The sequence below is a fragment of the Hyaena hyaena genome, unplaced genomic scaffold (assembly GCF_003009895.1).
Source record: "Hyaena hyaena isolate Hyena2069 unplaced genomic scaffold, ASM300989v1 scaffold_273, whole genome shotgun sequence".
NCBI lineage: Eukaryota > Metazoa > Chordata > Mammalia > Carnivora > Hyaenidae > Hyaena > Hyaena hyaena.
Window position 1 is genome coordinate 809,392 of NW_024080904.1, and position 20,653 is coordinate 830,044.

At 43.5% G+C, this 20,653-nt stretch overlaps 1 protein-coding gene across 2 annotated transcripts in view; it reads left to right on the forward strand.

Annotated features, from left to right (window-relative positions):
- The window catches only part of ASTN2 (astrotactin 2), an 898,753-nt gene that overhangs the window by 416,109 nt on the left and 461,991 nt on the right, over positions 1 to 20,653 (forward strand). Inside the window, exons 8-10 of one of the 2 annotated variants that reach the window (XM_039245856.1) lie at positions 15,043 to 15,127; positions 16,087 to 16,161; positions 16,936 to 17,073. In XM_039245856.1, coding sequence (XP_039101787.1) covers positions 15,043 to 15,127; positions 16,087 to 16,161; positions 16,936 to 17,073 — 298 coding nt within the window. The remainder of the gene's footprint in view (positions 1 to 15,042; positions 15,128 to 16,086; positions 16,162 to 16,935; positions 17,074 to 20,653) is intronic. The other variant, XM_039245858.1, reaches the window with a different exon arrangement.

Consider the following 20,653-nt stretch of genomic DNA (forward strand, 5'->3'; position numbering starts at 1 on the left):
ACCACCTCCGTTTGCTCAGAATCAGGCTGCTCCCAATGTGGGCTGTTTTGTTTTTGGAAAGGCAGGCAGGAAAAAAAAGGGAAAAAAGTGGAAGCACCGAAGGTGGGCAGATCTGGGTTAAAATCTTGTCTCTGACTGTAACTATTGGTGCGGTTTGGAGCAAATTGCTTAATTTTCCCCAAGCTTCAATTTCCTATTCTTTTTCATCAGAAGAAAATGTATTCACCTTTGCTAGGTTATTGTGACGATTGTAATCAGTGCAAAGTACCTGCTACATAATATGGCACCTATATGTGTCCAACAAATGGGATTACTGAATCAGGGGTGAAAAGAACCCCTAGCGTTGACTGTGCGTAACCCATAAAAGTCTTAATCATGATGGAATGGAAGTCACAGTGACAGATTTCTGAGAAGAAGGGGCCTTCACTAAACCATTTAAAACATGGCACTTAGAAATAGCACTAGCCTTTTCTGGTTATTTGGTGTCATCAAAGGGAGCTACCCATTACACCACACTGCCCTTTCTCTTTTGGATGGAAGGCCACTTTCACTTCAGTGTAGGTGATTAAAGGTCTCTGAAAATGAGGAGTTGGGGGAGGGGGGGAGGGATGCCCCAGCCTTTTGGTTACTTTTTGTTAAATGGCATTTTAATTGAAATGTCAATACATGGGTTTCTAGCAGACAACATGGGTGGTTGAGGTGTATGGATTTTATGCTGATCACACCAAGACTGTCCCTCAGGATAGGGCATCCAGGAATTCAAGATGCTCTACACAAGTCAGGCGAGGTCAGGTGGCCTCGCCCTGTACAGTAGGACAGATCTGCTGCAAGCTTTCAAATGGCCAGAAATGGACTTAATAGCAAAGCCTGACTCCCTAGTGAAGCCTGGTGCAGGCCACTTGGACACACATTGCTTAATTTTAATGATTCATGGTGATTCTCTATCATATACCAGTAAATGTACCGTAAAAATGTTTTGTGAAGGAATGTGCACTTTAGTTATGGGAGCCTGTGCTGTTCTGCAACTAAATCATTGCCTGAATGTGGGGGCTGCTTGGGGCAGGGGATGAGGGGCAGGGCCTGGGGAGGGGTCGGGCAGAGTGGGGTGGAGAGGCTGTGGTGTTTGTGCTTGTGTGAGACTGGGGCAAAGGGAGAGGAATGGATGGGAAATGCAAAGAAAGAAAAAGAAAAGAGGAAGAAAAGTAGAGGAGAGGAATTAATAGGATGTGAATGTAGTCCTTGCTTAGGCACCTTTACTTACCATATCTTATGTGATCATCACATTAACCCTTGAAACAGACAGACTGTCTTTTTTTTTTTTTTTTTTGTCTCTCCTCTGTGGACAAAGTGGGTCTCAACCTGCACTTAAACTCTGACTTAAACTCAAGTTCTTTTCCCTGCAGAGAGCTACAAAGGAATGAGGCTTACAAGAAGGACAGTGAAGGATATAGAGACACACATGGAGAGAAAGAAAAGGTGGAAAAGAAGAGACCAAAGAGGGAAACTGAGGCAGGAGCAAATGCCAAACACTGAGAGAGAGAGAGAGAGAGAGAGAGAGACAGACAGACAGACAGAGAAGAGAGGAAGAGAGAACCATCAGAGAAGAGCCGAGAATGAGAGGGAGAGCAAGAGCATGAGTTTGAATACATTCAGGAATGTGGTTAGCAAAGTGGAAATGAGCTGGGTTCAGCTGAACATACACATCACTGTGAAATGGTATAATATCCCAGATGGAAGTACTGGGAATGACAGTCCTCTAGTTTCCCAGAGAAGCTAACTGTGACCCTGACCATCTGCCTGTATATAGCTGAGGCTGAGGTCGCTCTGCGGAAGGGACACCTTTGAACAGAGTGCAGACGTCACATGCTGTCCACTGGTTCTCTTTGTTTTCCCCCAGTTCCTGACTAGCCAGCGGCAAAGGTTCCCTCTTCCTGGTGTCTGGCCCACCTTGCTTTAGGGCGTGGATGGCATGGGCAGGATGTGTGCGTCTGTGTGTGTGTGTGGCCTGCTGTTCTCAGCGCACATCTGGGAAATCGTTATTCTTTCTTGGTTTAATTTTATAAATGAGATTGGATTCTAAACTCACAAAGATAGCTGATGTTTGGGAAAAAAATCCATCAGTACATCTCTTTTGTAGACTGAAGAACTCTTTTGCAAAATGAATAATTACCCTCTGCTTAATCTATTTTGTATATTTCACTTTGCTGGTTCAGGTTTTGTGCAAGCAGGGAACAACGGCATTATTAATCATCATGTGTCCCGAATAGAATAGTGTATATTTTATCCTTACTGCATCCTTGTGAATGCGGCAGGACAAGGCTTATGGCCCCCATCTTTTGAGTAAGAAGGATGAGGCTCAGAGATATGAAGGATCTTGGACAGGGCCGCCCATTAGCTGGTGGAGAAACAGAGCCATGGTGAGTGGGGGAAGGGGGGAGGAATTGACAACCACACAGCGTCATCTCATCTATATCCTAGAGGCTCCAGTAGTGGTGTGGTAGATGGCCAGATGGAGCCACCATAGTGGGTCATTTTGAGTGACACTCAGGATCATGCCAAATTCCCCCATCTAACTAGAGCTGGGGGAGCTCTGACTCCCAGAGTAGAGAAGAACAGAATTCGAATCCTGATCCTGTTACTTTCTTGCTCTGCAAACTGGAGGCCAATCATTTAACTGCTGGGGGCTTCAGTTCCTCATCCATAAAATCAGGACATTAGCCCTTCCTTTCACAGAGTGGCTGGTTAGATTGGAGGTGAGAGGGTAAATCAAATACATCATGCTTAACAGGATCCAAAAGCAACTCTCAGCCTTTCCCTTTTCCCAAATGACAGCCAAGCGGTCCAAGATCAGAGCTATGGGCAGGGAAGAACATTAAGCCAGTCAATTCCCTCGTAATAATCATAACAATAGCAGGCTGTACTTATGGAGCCCATACTGGAGATAAAACATTGTGGACATTGTGCAGTGGGAGGGACAGGCCTGATCAAACTCAAACTCGCTGTAGAACTAAGGAAATGGAGTCTTGGCCAGAGACAGGAAAAATGTGCCATCATGGAGCCACTGGGTGACAAATACAGAATTTAAACGCTGTCCTGACTTCCATGCCTGTCTTCTCTGCCTTAAATGGCCTCTTTCCATGCACAGTGCTTAGACTCAGTATTTGGGAATGACTCTTTTTGTAGCGGGAGAATGGGGTTTTCCAGCGGCTGTTTCCCCGCACCAATGGAATGAGAAGCAGGTCCTCAGTACCTGCTAAGCCTTCTGCCTCTGCGGATCCAAGGAACAAAAGGGCCATCTGTGTTATGACCTTCCTGTGCCCCAACCCCTTCCTCTGTCCAGCAAACTCCTACACCCCTCGCCATCCCCTTGAGAGAGAGGCTGTGGAGCCTGGGGTGAACAGCATTGTCTGCTGGATTCCAGTCTTGGCCTTGGCACTCCTCACTTTGTGACATCAGTCCAGCCAGTTATGTAACCCCTCCTGGCCTTAGTCTTCTCATCTGTAAGATGGGTTGGAAACACGTCGCTTCATAGCTTGTTGTGAGGGACATGAGTTAATATACGTAAAGAAATTCCAAAACCGCCTGGCAGTTAGGCGTCTCAGCATCCCCTCTTGTTATTATTACTCTCCCTTTTTGCTGGCTTGTCCTCAACCTCAGAGCAGAGTTCGATGCTCTTTCCTGTGACCCTGTAGCCCTTTGCACACACTCTCCTTCCCAGGCCAAATCACACTTTGTGGTAGCGATGCATTTTCTTCTCAGTGACACCCCGGTGTCAGCTGCATGTGACAAGAGAATTGGATGGATTTGTCTCTGTGCTGTAATCCCACCAGTACCAGGCACAGAGGAATTGTACTAAGAATGAAAAATGGTCGGGAGAAGTAAGGTCTACACCAGAGATGAGGCAAGGGCCATGTGAGGAGGAGAAGGGGAGGGATCCACACAGTGGGAAGCCTGAGAGGAAGGCTCCTGCTGCAGAGAAGGGTGAGGGCACTGAGCCAGAGAGGAGGTGCGGCCTGGGGGCCACCGTGGAGGCCATGCTGTCCGTAATACCAACAACAAACAATGGTAACAACTCACACTTACTGAATGCTGCCTGCACACCTGCTGCTGTGGTCATTGTCTTCAATATGTTATCTCTAGCCCCTGTGATAGTTTTATCTATTTTCTTAAACATTTTTTAATTTATTTGTGAGAGACAGAGAGAGACAGAGTGCAGGTGGGGGAGGGACAGAGAGAGAGAGGGAGACACAGAATGGAAAGCAGGCTGCAGGCTCTGAGCTGTCAGTACAGAGCCCTCCACGGGGCTCGAACCCACCAACTGCGAGATCGTGACCTGAGCCAAAGTCAGATGCCTAAACGACTGAGCCACCCAGGCACCCCTGTGATGCTTTTAAAAATTGGGTTTAACTGGGGCACCTGTGTGCCTCAGTCGGTTAAGCATCCAACTTCGGCTCAGGTCATGACTTCAGGGTTCATGGGTTTGAGCCCTGCATTAGGCTCTCTGCTGTCAGCAAGGAGCCTGCTTTCAGATCCTCGTTTCCTCTGTCTGTGGTGCAAGGGCATCCCTTCACCTGCAGGCCCAGTTCTGTGCATTCAAGTTAGGAATCCCATGATCCTTCCTGGATGTTGGGTATGTCTGCATCTGTGTGTGTCCCACACACTGCTGGTGAGAGGTCTTCGTCAGCCTCCATCCTCAGTCAGCCATCATTTTAAGAGAGTCTCTTATCTACATGCTTTCCCCCCCCAGACACTAATTTGTGGATAATTGTGCATGTTGTTCACTCAGGGACAGACATGTCTAGGAAGAGAGGGCTCAACCCAGCTGAGACCCCAAGGTAGGATCCCTGGTGTGGCCTGGCTGGCAGCTTTTTAGAGCCCAGGTCATTCTGCACGGGCTGCTCACGTGAGCTGAGTCAGTGCCAGTTAGCCCCCATGTAGCCTTGATGAAGGACTCTGATCTCTATCAGGCCTGGTTGCCAGACTGTACCACCACAACCCCTTGACCTCTTTTTTTTTTTTTTTCTTCCTGCCCTCAGAAGCATGATGATGAATGGCAATGAGGGGCTGGCAGGTTTAATGCAGGCATCCAAATGTGTCTCACCTGCTTGGGGAAGAACAAGGCTGAAACATGTCACTCCAACAGTGTAAGGAAAAGTGGAACAATAGAGATGCCCATGTGTCTCTGCTTGGATGTTATCTGGACCATCCTTCTCAGCGTAAATAGAGAGACTGAGTCCCAGGGAGGAAGGGGACCTGCCCTAACCCACACAGCACAGTTGTCTGAGCAGATGTCTAAAGAAGGCTCCCTCACTTTATAAAGATCCAAATCCTATTCTCTTGTTATTTCACCCCAGCTATACTTTTCTGCTTCCCAAACCTCTGTTCTCCACACTCCTAACCCTCCCCACAATGCCGTGTGGCCCCTGAGTCCCTGGGGAAATGCTGACTTCAAGAGATGAGACCAGAGTGTATTAGAAAAAGAATCAAGGACTGGGATGTGAACAAGGTTTGGAAGGCTGTTTGGGGATCCCTATATATTAGCCACTCACTTTATAGATGGGAGGACTATGGTCTACAAAAGCAGAATGATTTGCTCAAGGTTGCAGAGGAGTCGGCATGGAAAATAAATTCCCTGATGACACTGCTTACATTCAAAACTGTCCAAATGATCTCATTCCTTTACTAAATCATTTCACCACTTAATTTTCTCTTCACCCCCTACTCCCTTCTCAACCCCTGGTATCTCTGCTGTTGAACATGTCTCTCTCCAATCCTCAGCCTCTGCTCTTCTCAAGGAGTGGGTTCAGGGCAGACCTGCTGAACAAGCAGACCCTGGTCTGCAGGTGGGTCTTGGGTGGCTCCGTTTTCATCAGCAAACCTAAGAGGAGGTGAGGGCAAGAAAGGTGGGGGGGAGAGTAATTCATAAGGCTGGGACAGTTGGCTGGGGCCAGTTATGAAGGGCTTTGGATGTTAGACTGGGGTCTGTGAACTCTGTCCTGAGAGCTACTGGAAACCACGAACCGTTTGGGGAATGAGCCATGGGTGTAGCTACTCTTTGAAAAGATAACTGGCCATCACTCAGATTGATGGTGGAACACTGAAAGCTTATCAGCAGTGATGAGACTTTATCAACAGTACACACAGGCAATGTCCAGAGCCTGCCCCAGGGCAGTGACAGTGGGCAAGCTGGGAATGGATGGGTCTGAGTGACATTAAAGAGCTTGTGTCTTTGGGATTCATGTGCCATTTGGATGTTGAGGGTGAAAAAATAGAGTCAAGTCAGAGATTTTTCTAAGGTTTCTGGTTTAGGAAGAAAGCGGACCATTATTCATTAGAAGGAGGGGGATGCAGGTTGGAGGTGCATCTGCTTCTGCTACAGTAATGCTGCATGACAAACAGTCACAGTGTTTTATTGTCAACAACTGTAAGCATTTTCCCCCTTTGTTACACATCTGGGTGGACCAATGTAGCCAGGACTCAGCTGCACTTTTGTCTCTGCTCTGTTCCACGTGCCCCTCATTCTTTTTGCACCAGCCACTACTAAGAGCATGCTTTACTTTTTTTAAGAAATTTTTTCAACATTTATTATTTTTGAGAGACAGAAAAATAGAGCATGAGCAGAGGAGGTCAGAGAGAGAGAGAGAGAGAAACATAGAATCCAAAGCAGGCTCCAGGCTCTGGGCTGTCGGCACAGAGCCCGACGCAGGGCTCAAACCCACAAACTGTGAGATCATCACCTGAGCTGAAGTCAGATGCTTAATTGACTGAACCACCCAGGTACCCCTTGAGCATGGTTTTCTCATGGCAAGAGGCAGTAATGCAAGAGAGCAAGCCCAGCCACCCAGCACATTTCAAGTCTGTGTTCATATAATGTTTGCCACCATTCCATTGGCCAAAAGGCAAGTAACATGCTAAGCCTGAAGACAAAGGCTAGGGAAGAAATCCGTTCCCGCAATCAGCCATGGCAAGGATGTGAACGCATACTACTATAGGGAATGAAGACCGGATACCAGTAATACAGTCTAGCACAGGGTACATTTTCCTTCCCCCACGATCTCCTGTTCCCATGCTTTTTTCCACACTTTCTCCAAGCACATCCTCAGAGAGCCATCACATAGCTTGGCAAGGAGTCAGAAAGAGACTGGGCTTGGATGTTCAACAATGCTGGGCAGCTTACTTACCCTCACCAGGCCTCAACCTCATAGTATTTAAAGTGGAACCAATAACATCATCCTGCCAGTATGGATGCCAAAGGTAATTAGGTAAGGTCAGCACATAGTAGATGCTTAGTTAGAAGGTATGATGCTTTCCCTGTGGATTATCCCTGCTGGTAGGAAATCAATCCAAGTAGCCTTCATTACATAGGCATTATGGAGTTAGTGCAATCCACACATAAAATATTTACATGTACACAGGATATTTGGAAGAGTGATTTTTAATCTTTACTTATAGTGGGACTTTAGAAATCAGCAGGATGCTCATTTAGGTGTGGGTGAATTAGAGATTCCTCTTCTTCCTAATGCTTCTTGTCTAGCAACTGATAATTGCCACATTACAGGCAGCTATCCTTTCTCTTATCCTGATGGCCATGTTTATTGTTATATTTGTGATTATGTGAAAGAGCATGAGTTTTGAAGATGTGATTCTGTGACCTTGGGCCAATGACTAGTTGAGTCCAAACTTTTGTTTTCTTATTTTACAAAGAGGACACTAGTACCTTCCTCCTACTAGTCAAGGGTTTGACCTGTGAGATGACATGCAGTGACATATGGCAAATTTCTTCTACCACTCCTACTGTGAAGCAACCTCCTGGTAATGCTATGCTCAGCCCATGCCTCCCCCACCACATGCCTGGCCGTGAGCTGGGCTCCAGCGACACAGGGATAGAAATGAAGAGGCCCAAGGCAGCCCCCTTGGAGTCAGAGCAAGAAAGGATGCTATGCACGCTTACTGCTTTGGGGGCCCAGGGAGATGTCTTTCCAAGCCACAGTGACAAGAAGAATAAATAGGAAAGTGAACAGCAGCCAGTGTCCCTGGCCTCTGATGATAAGTGATGGCTGAGTTGGAAGCAAGTGAAAATGGAATCGTAAAAGGATGACAAGGTGGGAGAAGGGGAGCCGGACAGCAGGCAGGCTTGGGAAGAAGGCTTTGCACTCATCTCGCCGTCATGGGCGGGTGAGGAGCTTTGCTGAGCTGTGGAGGAAAGAGGGGGCAGCACCATCTGGCTGCTCCCCTTTTCCGTGTGTGCCCTTCAGTAAGAGGAGCAAAGACAAAGGCAACAGGTGTTGCTAGTTCAGAGAATACTGTAACCAGCTTTGGAAATCATTTCATTCAAACTGCCTCAAATTTACAGATCAAGAAATAGATCCTCTTGGCTTTGCAAAGGGCATACCTTGAAATGGGGACCATCCTTCATCTAGATAGCACTTCTTCTTTCCACTAAAACAAGATGTTAAATTGGCCCCCTCCTATCCCAGAACAGTAATTACAAAAACTCAAACATCCACAATGTTTTCAGCAAGAAGTGTGCCTGAGACTGTACTCCAGACTTTTCAGATATACCACTGATCTTTCCAGCAGCTAAGTGAGAGCAGCGTTGTTACAGATTAGGAAACAGTTGCAGAGAGGTGAAGCGACTTGACCGAGTTCATGCAAAGTGTAAGTGGCAGATCCAGGATTGAATCCAAAACAAGATGATTCCAGGTCCCATGCTCTGAACTACTTTACCAGCATACTGGTCTTATATGATTAACATGAAGGCAGTGTCCGCTTGGAAGTGGTATTGAAGACCCCACACAAGATAAATTCACGATTGCTCATAGTTGAGGGATTCTGGTGTTTTTTTCCCAGTTTATGGAGTAAGAATGTATGTAACATAAAATGAGAACTGAATAAATGAGACTTAGGAGACAGGAAGAGTAAATATATTAATACCAGTGCAACTCATATATAGCTGATAATACAGAGTTTCAGTAACTAGCATGATGAAAATCCATGTAACTGAATTTCTTTATGGGAACCACTTTATTGAAGAGATTAAACTCTTTTTTAAGGTCTGCATTATCAATCACATGTAAATATATGTTTTAAAATTGTTAAGGTTCCTTATAGATTCTGGATATTAACCCTTTGTCTGATATGTCATTTGCAACTATCTTTTCCCATTCCGTTGGCACCCTCCTGCACTGTTGGTGGGAATGTAAACTGGTACAGCCCCTCTGGAAAACAGTGTGGAGGTTCCTCAGGAAACTAACAATAGAACTCCCTTATGACCCAGCAATAGCACTGCTAGGAATTTACCCAAGGGATACAGAAATGCTGAGGCATAGGAGCACATGTACCCCAATGTTCATAGCAGCACTCTCCACAATAGCTAAAACATGGAAAGAGCCTAAGTGTCCATCAACAGATGAATGGATCAAGAAGATGTGGTTTATCTATACCATGGAATACTACATGGCAATGAGAAACAATGAAATCTGGCCATGTGTAGCAACATGGATGGACCTTGAGGGTGTTATGCTGAGCGAAATAAGTCAGGCAGAGAAGGACAAATACCATATGTTTGCACGTATAGGAGGATTAGGAGGAACTTGACGGAGGACCAAGGGGGAGAAGAAGGGCGGAAATGGTGGGGGAAAGGGAGAGAGGCAAACCATGAGAGACTCTTGAATGCTGACAAAAACTGAGGACTGATGGATGTGGGGGGGACGGGGGATGGGCATGAAGGAGGGCACTTTGGGGATGAGCACTGAGTATTATGTAGAAACTAATTTGACAATAAACTATTTGTAAAAAAAAAAATAAAATAAAATAAAATTGTTAAGGTTATCTCAGATTCATTATATTTAAAAAAATAATCCCAGGGTGCCTGAGCAGCTTAGTCAGCTACACATCCAACTCTTGATTTCAGCTCAGGTCATGATTTCATGGATCATAATCTCATGGGTCATGAGTTCAAGCCCCGTGATGGGCTCTGCACTGACGGTATGGAACTTGGGATTCTCTCTCTCTCCCTCTCTATTTGCCTCTCCTCCTCATTCTCATTCTCTCTCTCTCTCTCTCTCTCAATAAGTAATAAACATTTAAAAATATATTTAAAAAATCCCTGTTTGTAAATGTAATAGATTCTCATTATAGGCCATTCAGAGATGGCAGAGGAATACAAAGGGGAAAAGAATCCTAGCAAATGTTGCCAGGTGTATTGAAGCAGTGAGATCATCCATGCAGCAGAAACGATGCTACAGTAGTGGCCAGGAGCCCTGGATTCTAATCCTGACTGGCCCCAAAGATCACCAGTGATTTGGCCAAATGTCTTCACTCTCTGAGTTTGCATTTTTCCTTTGGAAAAACAAAGTAGAGAACCTGTGACCTAGCTGATCTTTAAGACTTGTTTCTGCTCTGATGTGAAATACAATTCTATTTTAGACATTTCATCAACACTCACGTTTATACTTTCCATTTCCTTGGCAAATACCTGTCCTGCGTATAAGAAAGTTTCTTCTAGTCTTCAGCGGAACCATTGTTATTCTAAATGAACTCAGTCTGAATTCATGAAAACTACAATATATTTCTGTATGCATTCATTCATTCAGCAAGTGAGCTGCCTACTCTTCCTCAGGCATGATACTAATTGCCAGGATACGGAGATGGTTACAGAAAGATTTCGGTAGTCAAGAAGTCCCCAGATTAGTGGGGAAAACAGACGAATTTAAGAAAAATGGTTTCTTTGTCCCGTTGGCATCGATGTCACTATTGTGAAATGTGCCCCCTCATTTATTTGTGCACCAGGCAGTGCAGTGGGTTCTAGATGCAACACTGAGCAAGATGGCTGCAACCTCCTCATTCAAGGACCTTCTGTAATGATAGGAGTAAGGGCATGGGTGATCATAGATCATGTAAATCTGTATCCCTGGAGAGCTGTTCTGACAGCCCTGCTGCTCTGGGTAAGCAGAGGCAGGGTTATGGAAAGGACTCGCCCAAGGAAGGGGTTAATCCTTAGGTCTGGCTATCAGAAGCTTGCATCCTGCAAGCTCAGAATGCTGGGGGAAATGCTTGGTTGCAAATAGTGGAGAGTTGGCTGAGCCAGCAAAATAGGAAATTGGAGTCAATAAAGCCAATAGCCAGGGCATTGATGGAAATCTTACTGGAGACACCCAGCCCAGTTGCTAAGAGTGATCAAGCTAAGGCTGAAACAGTGTCAGGAAAGCACAGTTTCGGGATTCAGAAAGGCCATGTAAATGACTAACTCTCACTGGCACTCAGAACTGATAAACATCTATTCCAGTTTTCGAAAGCTAAGATCCAGCAAGAAGGAAATTACTTACCCAGTGTCCCTAAAGTTATGTGCCACCATAGATCAGAACTGAGTGCTGATTTGGAATGGAAGGGAAGGAGGAAGAAATGTATTGTGGATTGTTTGTCTGCCTGAGCCATGAGCCTTGCCCTCCACTACTTCAATTTATTCTCACGGTCAGCTCTGTAGTATTGACATTACTGTCATTTCCGTTCTATTAATGATAAAACTGAGACCCAACCAGGTGAAGTGACTTCCCAAAGACCACATATCTAGGGAGAGAGAATGTGAAGATTAGAACCCAGGTGTGTTTGCCTCCAGCCATTGTTCCCCCCTGCCTCACTTCCTATTCTCCTGGTAAAGGTTTTTTTGGGCTTTGTTGTTGTTGTTGTTGTTGTTGTTGTTGTTGTTGTTAAGTTAGTTTGTTGGTGTAGAGAATGAATGGGGCAGAGAGAGGAGTCAGAGAATCTGAAGCAGGTTCTATGCTGACAGCAGACAGCCCAATGGGGGGCTCAAACTCACAAACTGAAATTATGACTTGAGCTTAAATCAGATGCTTAACCGACTGAGCCACCAAAGTGCCGCTCCAGGTAATGTTTTCAGGGCCTCCAGAGTGGATGCTTCTCATTTGCAAAATACATCTTTGTTTTATAATCAGCATCAGTAATTAATGATCTGTTCTGAGAACAGGGAAACTTGCCTGGTAAGCATGAAAGAAAGAAACACAAAATATAGCAGTAACCTCTCTCTGTATAGATCTCTCATTCTCACTAAAATTCCCAAGAGGGGAGAAAGGGAGACCATACCTGTGCCCTTTCCTGCAGAGTCACAGATTGGAGAAACAAGAACCTGAGCAGTAACTCCTTTCTCAGCCCTTCTTGCCCACCCCAGCCTGACTTCCTGTCCCTCCACCAGAGGTAACCATTTACCTCCCCCGTTATGAAGCATGAGGTCTGTGGTTGTGGCAGATCATAAATCAGCCCTGGGAGTCTCGAGGACAAATGCCAGGACTTTTAATATTTAATATTAGGCATATTTAAAGTGGTGAATATTTCATGATGGGACTGTAGCATTTTAACACATCTGTAGTGACTGCTACCCCTCCCCTTTTTGGTAAATTATTCTCCCTGAAATTTCAAGGATCTCAGCCCTCTTCTTCCATTTTCCTTACCTCTGGCAACAATCAGCTTATTAGCTTGCACACACTACAGCACACACATTGGTTGGAGCACTTGAACTTGCTGTTGGAGGAGAGAGTTACAGAGAACATTTCTGCCTGGGAGCAAGCCCCTTCCTATTTGCCAGGTATCCAGAGAAGAGGAAAGGTAGATATCTCACTCTCACTTTTGCTCTCGCTCTCTCTTCTGCCTTTTGGCGATCTTATTCTGAATATTTTTAATACTACCTCTTACCCATCCATCACTTCTTATTCTGCTCACTGCCATGTTGGTTCAACCACCATTTATCAAGCTCAGGCTGTTTGTCAAAACTCGCAAACGCCGAGGGTACAAAGATTAAGCAGCGTTATAATGTATAAAACAAATTAGAGAGGTGCTTTTTTTTTTTTTAACACTTGGAATGCTTTGTATAAGGTCAAATGCATAACAATTTTAGTGAATCCATGTAAACAATGAGGTTGTTTGATGAACACAAATCTTTTGAAATCAGGAGTTATGGGTAATAGTTGTAGAACCTGTTATCCTAGCATATATTCCCTGCTGTGTTGTGTTTTGGTAGCACAGTTGAAAAAAAAAAATCTTGATCCACAAGATCTGTAGTTGTAAAAAACATGGGCTTGTTAGCACTATGGCTCCCAAGCTCCAATATCCTCCTCAATGAAACAGAGATGACAGGAGAAGGTGTTTGTGTGGGTTTGGTGGTGGTGGTGGTTTTTAAATGAGGTTTGCATAAAATGTGTTTACCTAGCAACTGGACTTAATATGACAGTGCTCTCCAGTGTCCTGAATTCTATTACACTAAACATCTGAGCATTTAGCTTTTATTTTTTACTATGAATGAAATTTAAAAAGACAAATGTTTAAGGGAAATTCAAATCTAAAAGTTGCAAGTTTCCTAAATCTCTCCCATTGAATTGCATGTTTCTGTGAAGCATGGTTCCAGACACTCTCAGGTCAGGCCAGTCAGAATCACTGTAGCATTGAAAAGTTGCAGGTCCGTGTGTGTGTGTGTGTGTGTGTGTGTGCATGCATGCACATGCACATGTGTGCATGTGTGTATAAGTGTGTGAGTTTGGTCACCTGAAGATGAGAAAGAAAGCAACCTGACAGCAATAGTCTAGAAATGTATGAGCCAAAACAATATTATTTTTAATAATTATTAAAAATAATTATTTTAAAAAATGATTTATTTATTATTGAGAGAGGAAGAGCACATGTGAGGGAAAGAGCAGAGAGAGAGGAACACAGAGGATCCAAAGCAGGCTTCACACTGACAGCAGCGAGCCCAATGTGGGCCTCAAACTCAAGAACAACAAGATTATGACCTGAGCCGAGGTTGGATGCTCAACTGATTGAGCCACTCAGGGGTCAGACTAATGAATTATTCATTCAACTCACAGTATTGAGGATCTACTCTGTTCTAGACAGTGGGCTAAGGCAGGGTAGTTTCCACCAGCGTTTCCCAAGGTGTGGGCCATAGCACACACATCTTGTGACCTGTTCCACCAGCAAGCTTCCCAAAGTGAAATAGGTTTAGGAAAAACTGTTTAGGTATCACTTTCATGAAGAGTCACACACCACTGGCTCTATAGATAGTCTAGTGTTATCCATTCATTTTTTTATAGGATCTGTGTTTGGTAAGGCATCTGTGGACATTCTACAAATACACCTTAGTAAAAACCAATAACAAACTGAACTTTATTCAACCCAACTTTAAGGAGTGTACAGTGGATCAGGACTGGTAACTGAAGAGGGTAAGACAGAGAACTTTGGAAAACCTTCCAGGATTCTGAACTCTAAAAATATGCAAGGAAACCCCAGGTGAGCTTGACCAGTGGGGGAAGATGCTTAAGATAGTATGGAATGCTAGCAAGCATTCGTGCAAAATGGCATAAGATATGGCCCTAAAATGATATATGGATACATGGATGGATAGATGGGCGGATGGATGGATGGATGGATGGATGGATGGATGGATGGAGAGGAAAGGAACAAGAATGCAAAGATGGGGAGGCACACCCCCTAAGATAACAAAACAGAACAAAATAAAATCTCGAAGTGATAGATGAAAACAAATTGTCCAGAAGTGGAAATCAAAAATATCATGGAGGATGTCACATTTGATTTGGGACTTATGGATGAACATGAATTGCTCATTCAAGTGGAGAGAAGAGTTCGAATTTCTGATTATGCTTTTAACGTGTATGTACTTTATCATAATTTAAATGTTTGAAAATGGGACCTCCATTTAGAGCCACCAGGTCATTTCCTGTTTCCCTCATTAAGCCATGAGCCCCTTCAGTGTCTAATCTCTGCATCCTCAGTGTGGGGCTGAGAACCTGGCAGGGAGTGTGGTCAGGACTTGTTGAATGAATAAATGAGCAGATGAACCAGTGAATAAACTCTTTATTACCCATAGTGGTGGGTAGATCCGAATATCCTCTTTCCCTGGGTCTGTTCTAAAACTAGGCAGCCCACTTTATTTCTTAAGAAAACCAGGAAACCAGGGGAGAAGACTATTTCAGGCAGATAGTATTTCACAAGACTCCTTTCTCTTTTTGCTTACAGGAGAGTGCAGCTGTCATGAAGGCTATGCCCCTGACCCGGTTCACAGACACCTGTGTGTGCGCAGTGACTGGGGACAGAGTGAAGGGTGAGTGGCAAAGGACATCAGGGCAGGGAAAGTGGAAGGTCGTCCCCTGTTTCTCCACTCGGGTACTACAGGCCCCAAACTGCTTCAGGAAGAGGACAATTCCTCTGCAACAGTTGTTTTCCTACAAAACGTGATGGGCAGCAAATCCCATTTCCCACTGAATTTCCATTTTAATATTAAAGGTACTTGATTGATGAATCTTCCAGATAACAAAGGCTCAAATTTAACTCAGCCTCCCAAACTGTAAGTAATCAATGAACACTTCCTTAACTGGACTGATGGAGAATCGGGTTTTTGTCCATAAACTCCAAAGTGGACATATAGTCTTTAAAGTGCTGAGTTCTTCTGTGAAATGGAGACATTCTCTTATAAATGGTCTCACCCAGTACACAGGTTTGAACAGCATGGATTTAAACTGCATGGGTCCACTTACCTGTGGATTTTTTTTCAATAAATACAGTACAATACTGTAAATGCATTTTCTTCATGGTTTTCTTAATGATATTTTCTTTTCTCTAGCCTACTTTATTGTAAGAATAAAGCATTTAACCTATAAAATATGTGTTAATCAACTGATTATGTTATCAGTCAAGCTTCCAGTCAGCAGTAGGCTATTACTGGGGTGCCTGGCTGGCATAGTAAGTAGAGCATGTAACTCTTGATCTCTTGAGTTCAAGCCCCAAGTTGAGCGTGGAGCCTACAGTAAACAGCAACAACAACAACATAAAACAATAGAGCTATTAGCAGTTAGGGTTTTGGAGAATCAAAGGTTATACACAGAGTTTTGACTGGAGTGGGGGTGTCAGTGCCCCTAACCGCGGTATTGTTTAAGGATCAGCCGTAATTATTCTGTGAATTTGGTTGTCTGTAAAGCTACTTTTAAGCAGTGTCTACATATGAATCCTACATGCTTCGGACTAATATCATCTTTTTTTCCCCTCCTTCTGTTCTTTCCACAGACCTTGGCCTTACACTACACTTGAGAGGGGCTATGACCTAGTAACAGGAGAACAAGCCCCTGAAAAGATTCTCAGGTGAGTTGACAATCTTGTTTGGGGCATGATACTGGGAATTGGAGGCATAGTCACACATCCTTAGTCAAGGAAACATGTGAACTTCATTCAGCTGCACTGAGTAAAGAGGAACTATCATTGGCATGAATGGACTATCATGGCCTAGGCCTCAATGAGAATCTAATTCCCATTTGTTTGGCGTCTAGACTTATGGACTCAGATATTTGAACTGGAGGAGACATCACTGATTATCTAGTCCAGTGCTTTAAAAATATTCTATAGTCATAGGACCTCTTTGTGCCACCTCCATGAAATCTTGTGTGAAACTTCAATATTTAAGCTGAGGAAGACATATAGCAAATTAAGTGGCAGAACTGGCAATCAGATTTGGGTTCAAACTGCTTCAGAGTCCATGCTCTTCACCTTTGTGCAGACCGTCCCTGCTATTTTAGCAGCCACTTATGGAACTCCTGCTGGCTCAGGACTGCTTGGGAAAGCAGAGCCGAAATAGTCCCTGTCCTCACAGAGTCCACTATTTATTGGGAGTCAGGACAGGCAGCCAGGACAAGAAAATTAGCCATACAAAGCAATGCATGGTCTAAGTGATTAATACATTTAAGTATTGACCATCCACGTCTGGGCAAAGTGGGCCAAAATCTTGCATTAGAGAAGGTAGGGGACTCAGTTGGGTGGGAAGCAAGAAATAGTCCTAGTGGGGATGGAAGGAGGGGCCCCTATTTTCTGTTTTCTCTCTGCTTCCCAGGGAGTTCCCCAATGGAAACTCTTACATTGCAGGTCTACTTTCAGCTTGGGCCAAGGACTCTGGCTTCCTGTCAGCAAAAGCTTTGTGGTTCCGCCCGTGGAGCTGTCCATCAACCCTCTGGCCAGCTGCAAGACTGACGTGCTCGTCACGGAAGACCCTGCAGACGTCAGGTAGGGAAGTCATCTCCACTGTCCTGTACTAAGGCCTCTTTGGCACACTAGAAGCCCCTCTGCTTCAGGATCACAAAGACTTCTTTGCAGAATTGGTTTCATAGTGTTGAAGTAGGCACCTGCCTAGCAGATGATGTGAAGAACACTGTCCAATATGTCATACTCTACACTTCCGGAAGTGTCCTCCATTGGCAGGCCTCAATGCCTTATATTTCAACAGTATTATACTCCTTCTGGGTATATATAAAATATGAGGGAAGCCAACACATTATCTGGTTCATCCTGGGATTATTCATGATTATATCTTATAAAATAACTTAATAGTATATGGGAGAATCATGAAAGTGAAAGATTAGAGAATGAGATTCTTCTTTTGTGATTCTGGTACTGGGGACAGACTTTGGATTATTCCATAGGTTCTTGATGCATAGGTCAAATTTATTTGTTCTTCGTTCAGGAAAGGATGGAGACTACATCTTTCCTTACATGGGTTGCACCTTGTAGTTAACTTCATTATAGACTTGCTCTACTGTGTTGTAATTAGTTGCTTACATATCATTCTGTCCCATTATGTGGTGAACCTCTCAAGGTCAAAGAAAATAAGTTCTTTAGCTTTCTAATCCCCAGCTCTCAGTACATATTGAACAACTACTAGATGTATATTGATTTAATTAAACCAGTGGCCTTAGATGTGATCCTGTCACTATTCTGGAGCTTTCTAGTGGAGGTTTTTGTTTTTGTTTTTGTGTTCTTGCCTTCCAATTTGATTAGCGGAACCATTCCAGAAACTTCAATGTTACCAAAAATGGACTCTGATTCGGCTTTTGAAACTGGCTCATACACAGCTTGGTCACTCTTAAATTGGAACTTAGAATCATGCCTTAGCATCCTCCTCTTTGTGATTGTGATTCTACCAACGCATAGCTGGCTCTGGGCCATTCTGAATCCAGATGTCATCAGTATGTCTGTGGCATCTTAATAAGAAGCTCCCAAATCCAACTCCTTGGATTGGGTTTGGGTTGGTCTCTGCTTTACAATTTGTTTATTCTCACCTTGTCAACTTTTCATGGAGAAATGAACCTAACATGATTTTTCTCAGGATGATATTTCTCAAAAGAGAAGTCTGAAAAAGAATAGATAATTAATGGATAGCACTTAGGAAATGAAGTGGTAATTATTAAGACCTAAGATGGTTTTACACACACACACACAAATTCATGGCAGATTGCTTTATTTCTATTCTTGATAGACTTGAAGCCAGTGAGACTTCAGTAAAGCATGTGCTAAGATTTCTCTGCATTACATATTTTAAAGGTAGAGCAAAGACCATCTGGTTGAGGAACTATTGTCAAGGAGACCCAGTGAGCTTGATTGAAATTAGCTCAAAGAAGTTCTCCCCTAGCTTTCCTCCAAGTTCTGTACTGTTGACATCGAATTTGTAATTTCAGAGAAGGTACTGGTGTCATGATGATAACACTCTGGATTTGAACAGGTCTGAGTTAGAAGCCCATGTCTACCGTGTATGAAGTATGTGATCTGGGCCAAATTGAATTTGCTAACTTTCCATTTTCTCAGCAAAATCAGGATAGTAACTGTGCCTTCTTCACAGAGTATAACAATAATAATAATTCACAGCTATTGATTATCCACTATATACCAAACACTTTGCTAACATCATCCCATATTCTAACAAAAACCCCATAAAGTGATGCTATTATTATTTGAATTTCCATATTAAAAAAAATCTGAAGCATAAGAATGATGCCTTCACTAGTAAGTGCTGCGGGCAAGCTTCAGCCCATGATCTCTTCAGCTCCAGAACCCATGGTTTTAAGTATTTTACTGAAACATCTCCCAAGAATTGTTGTAATGATTAAGTAACACAAGATATGTTAACACTAGTATGTTAATACTTTCCCAGTGTTACATTATACCAATGTCAGATGAACTAAATTCCAGCTACAGTAGAGTTCAAGTAGAATCTGGAGGTGATGGGAAAGGTGGAGTCAAGACAACCATATACTATGTAGGGCTGTTGAGAAAGACCATAATCCCCAGGATGACTCAGTTACCTTTTTTGACCCAATCTGATTTACATTGAAGTAGCAATCCAGAAAAAGAAGGGTCCAGAATATCTGCATACAGGGATTCTAAAACATCTTTGGAGAGGAAGGAAGGGAGGGAGGGAGGGAGGAAGGAAGGAAGGAAGGAAGGAAGGAAAAGGAAGGAAAAGGAAGGGAGGGAGGGAGGGAGGGAGGGAAAGAAAGAAGGAAAGAAGGAAAGAAGGAAAGAAGGAAAGAAAGAAAGAAAAGAGGGAAGGAAGGAAGAGGAAAGGAAGGAACAGAAAGAAAGAAACAGAGAAGGGGGAGAGGAAGGAAGGAAGGGAGAAAGAAGAGGGAAGGGAAGGAATAACTATAAGTACTTAGCATACATTTCAGAAAGAAAATTATATGAAGTTGGAAAGGATAGTGCGGTAAGTTGAAAAAGGTGAGACCTTGAGGGGGCATGAGCCAATAACAAGGAGATGCTTTTTTTCACCTCTTGCTAAGAAGGCTGCGCCTGTTGATGTGGCACACATGCATTCACCAAGTTGGGGACAGAACAGAGCTGCTCAGGATGGGAGAGGGGATGGTGTTCTGCAGTTATGGATGCTCCTTCTCAACCCTTCCTTCACAAACCACTAAGCTTCTCCTTTAAAGAACAGTTACAGAAATAGTTGAAGAATATTTGGTTTGATTAGGGCACTAAGTTATTATCCTCTTTGGGGGTGCCCTCATGTATTGTCTGGTTTTGGAGCAATACCAGACAGCCTTTTAAGTCTTACCTTCAATATACCTCCCACCAATGCCCATTGGTTTCCTGCAAGTGTGGATAAAAGATGGCAATCATCACCATTTAAAAAAAAAATCTGTGCTACATAGGTTGAGTTTTCCAAGCTGCACTAATAAATCTTGTTTGACAGGACATTGCCCAGGCAAGTGATCATGGGTGTTTAAAGAATTAATAAGTTCCAGTCAGATGATATGTTAGAAATTAATAAATAATAGATCATAATTATAGATAGCCAATAATAAGCCATAGAATCACACCCAGGAGATTAGAGGAAAGGCTGTTCAAAAGCCAAGTCAGAAAGAAAAAAGATAAGCATTATAGCAGAATAGGAAGGAAAGCTTAAAGATGCTTTGCCTGTTGCTTTTGTTGTTGTTTTTGTTTTGGTTTGTTTTGTCTTGTTTTTAGTTTGGGACAAATCATTTGGAAAGTACAGAATCTCACACTATGGAAGGCAGAGCAATTTAGCAGTCAAACATACGGGCTCTTCCCAATTGGGTGACTAAGTTTAAAACAACTGATGATAACAAATTTTTCTGAGCACCTAGAACAACTGGAATTCTGATCCCTTTGTAGTGGGAGTGCAAGTTAGCATGACCAGTATGTAAATCTGTTGGGCAGAATATACTACAGTATATGGTGTAATCTGTCCGCTCTACTTCCAATCATATACTTAGCAGAAGTGTGTGTCTATGTACCACCTAATATGTTCAAGAATTCTAATAGTAGCATTTGTTCACACTCCCTAAAA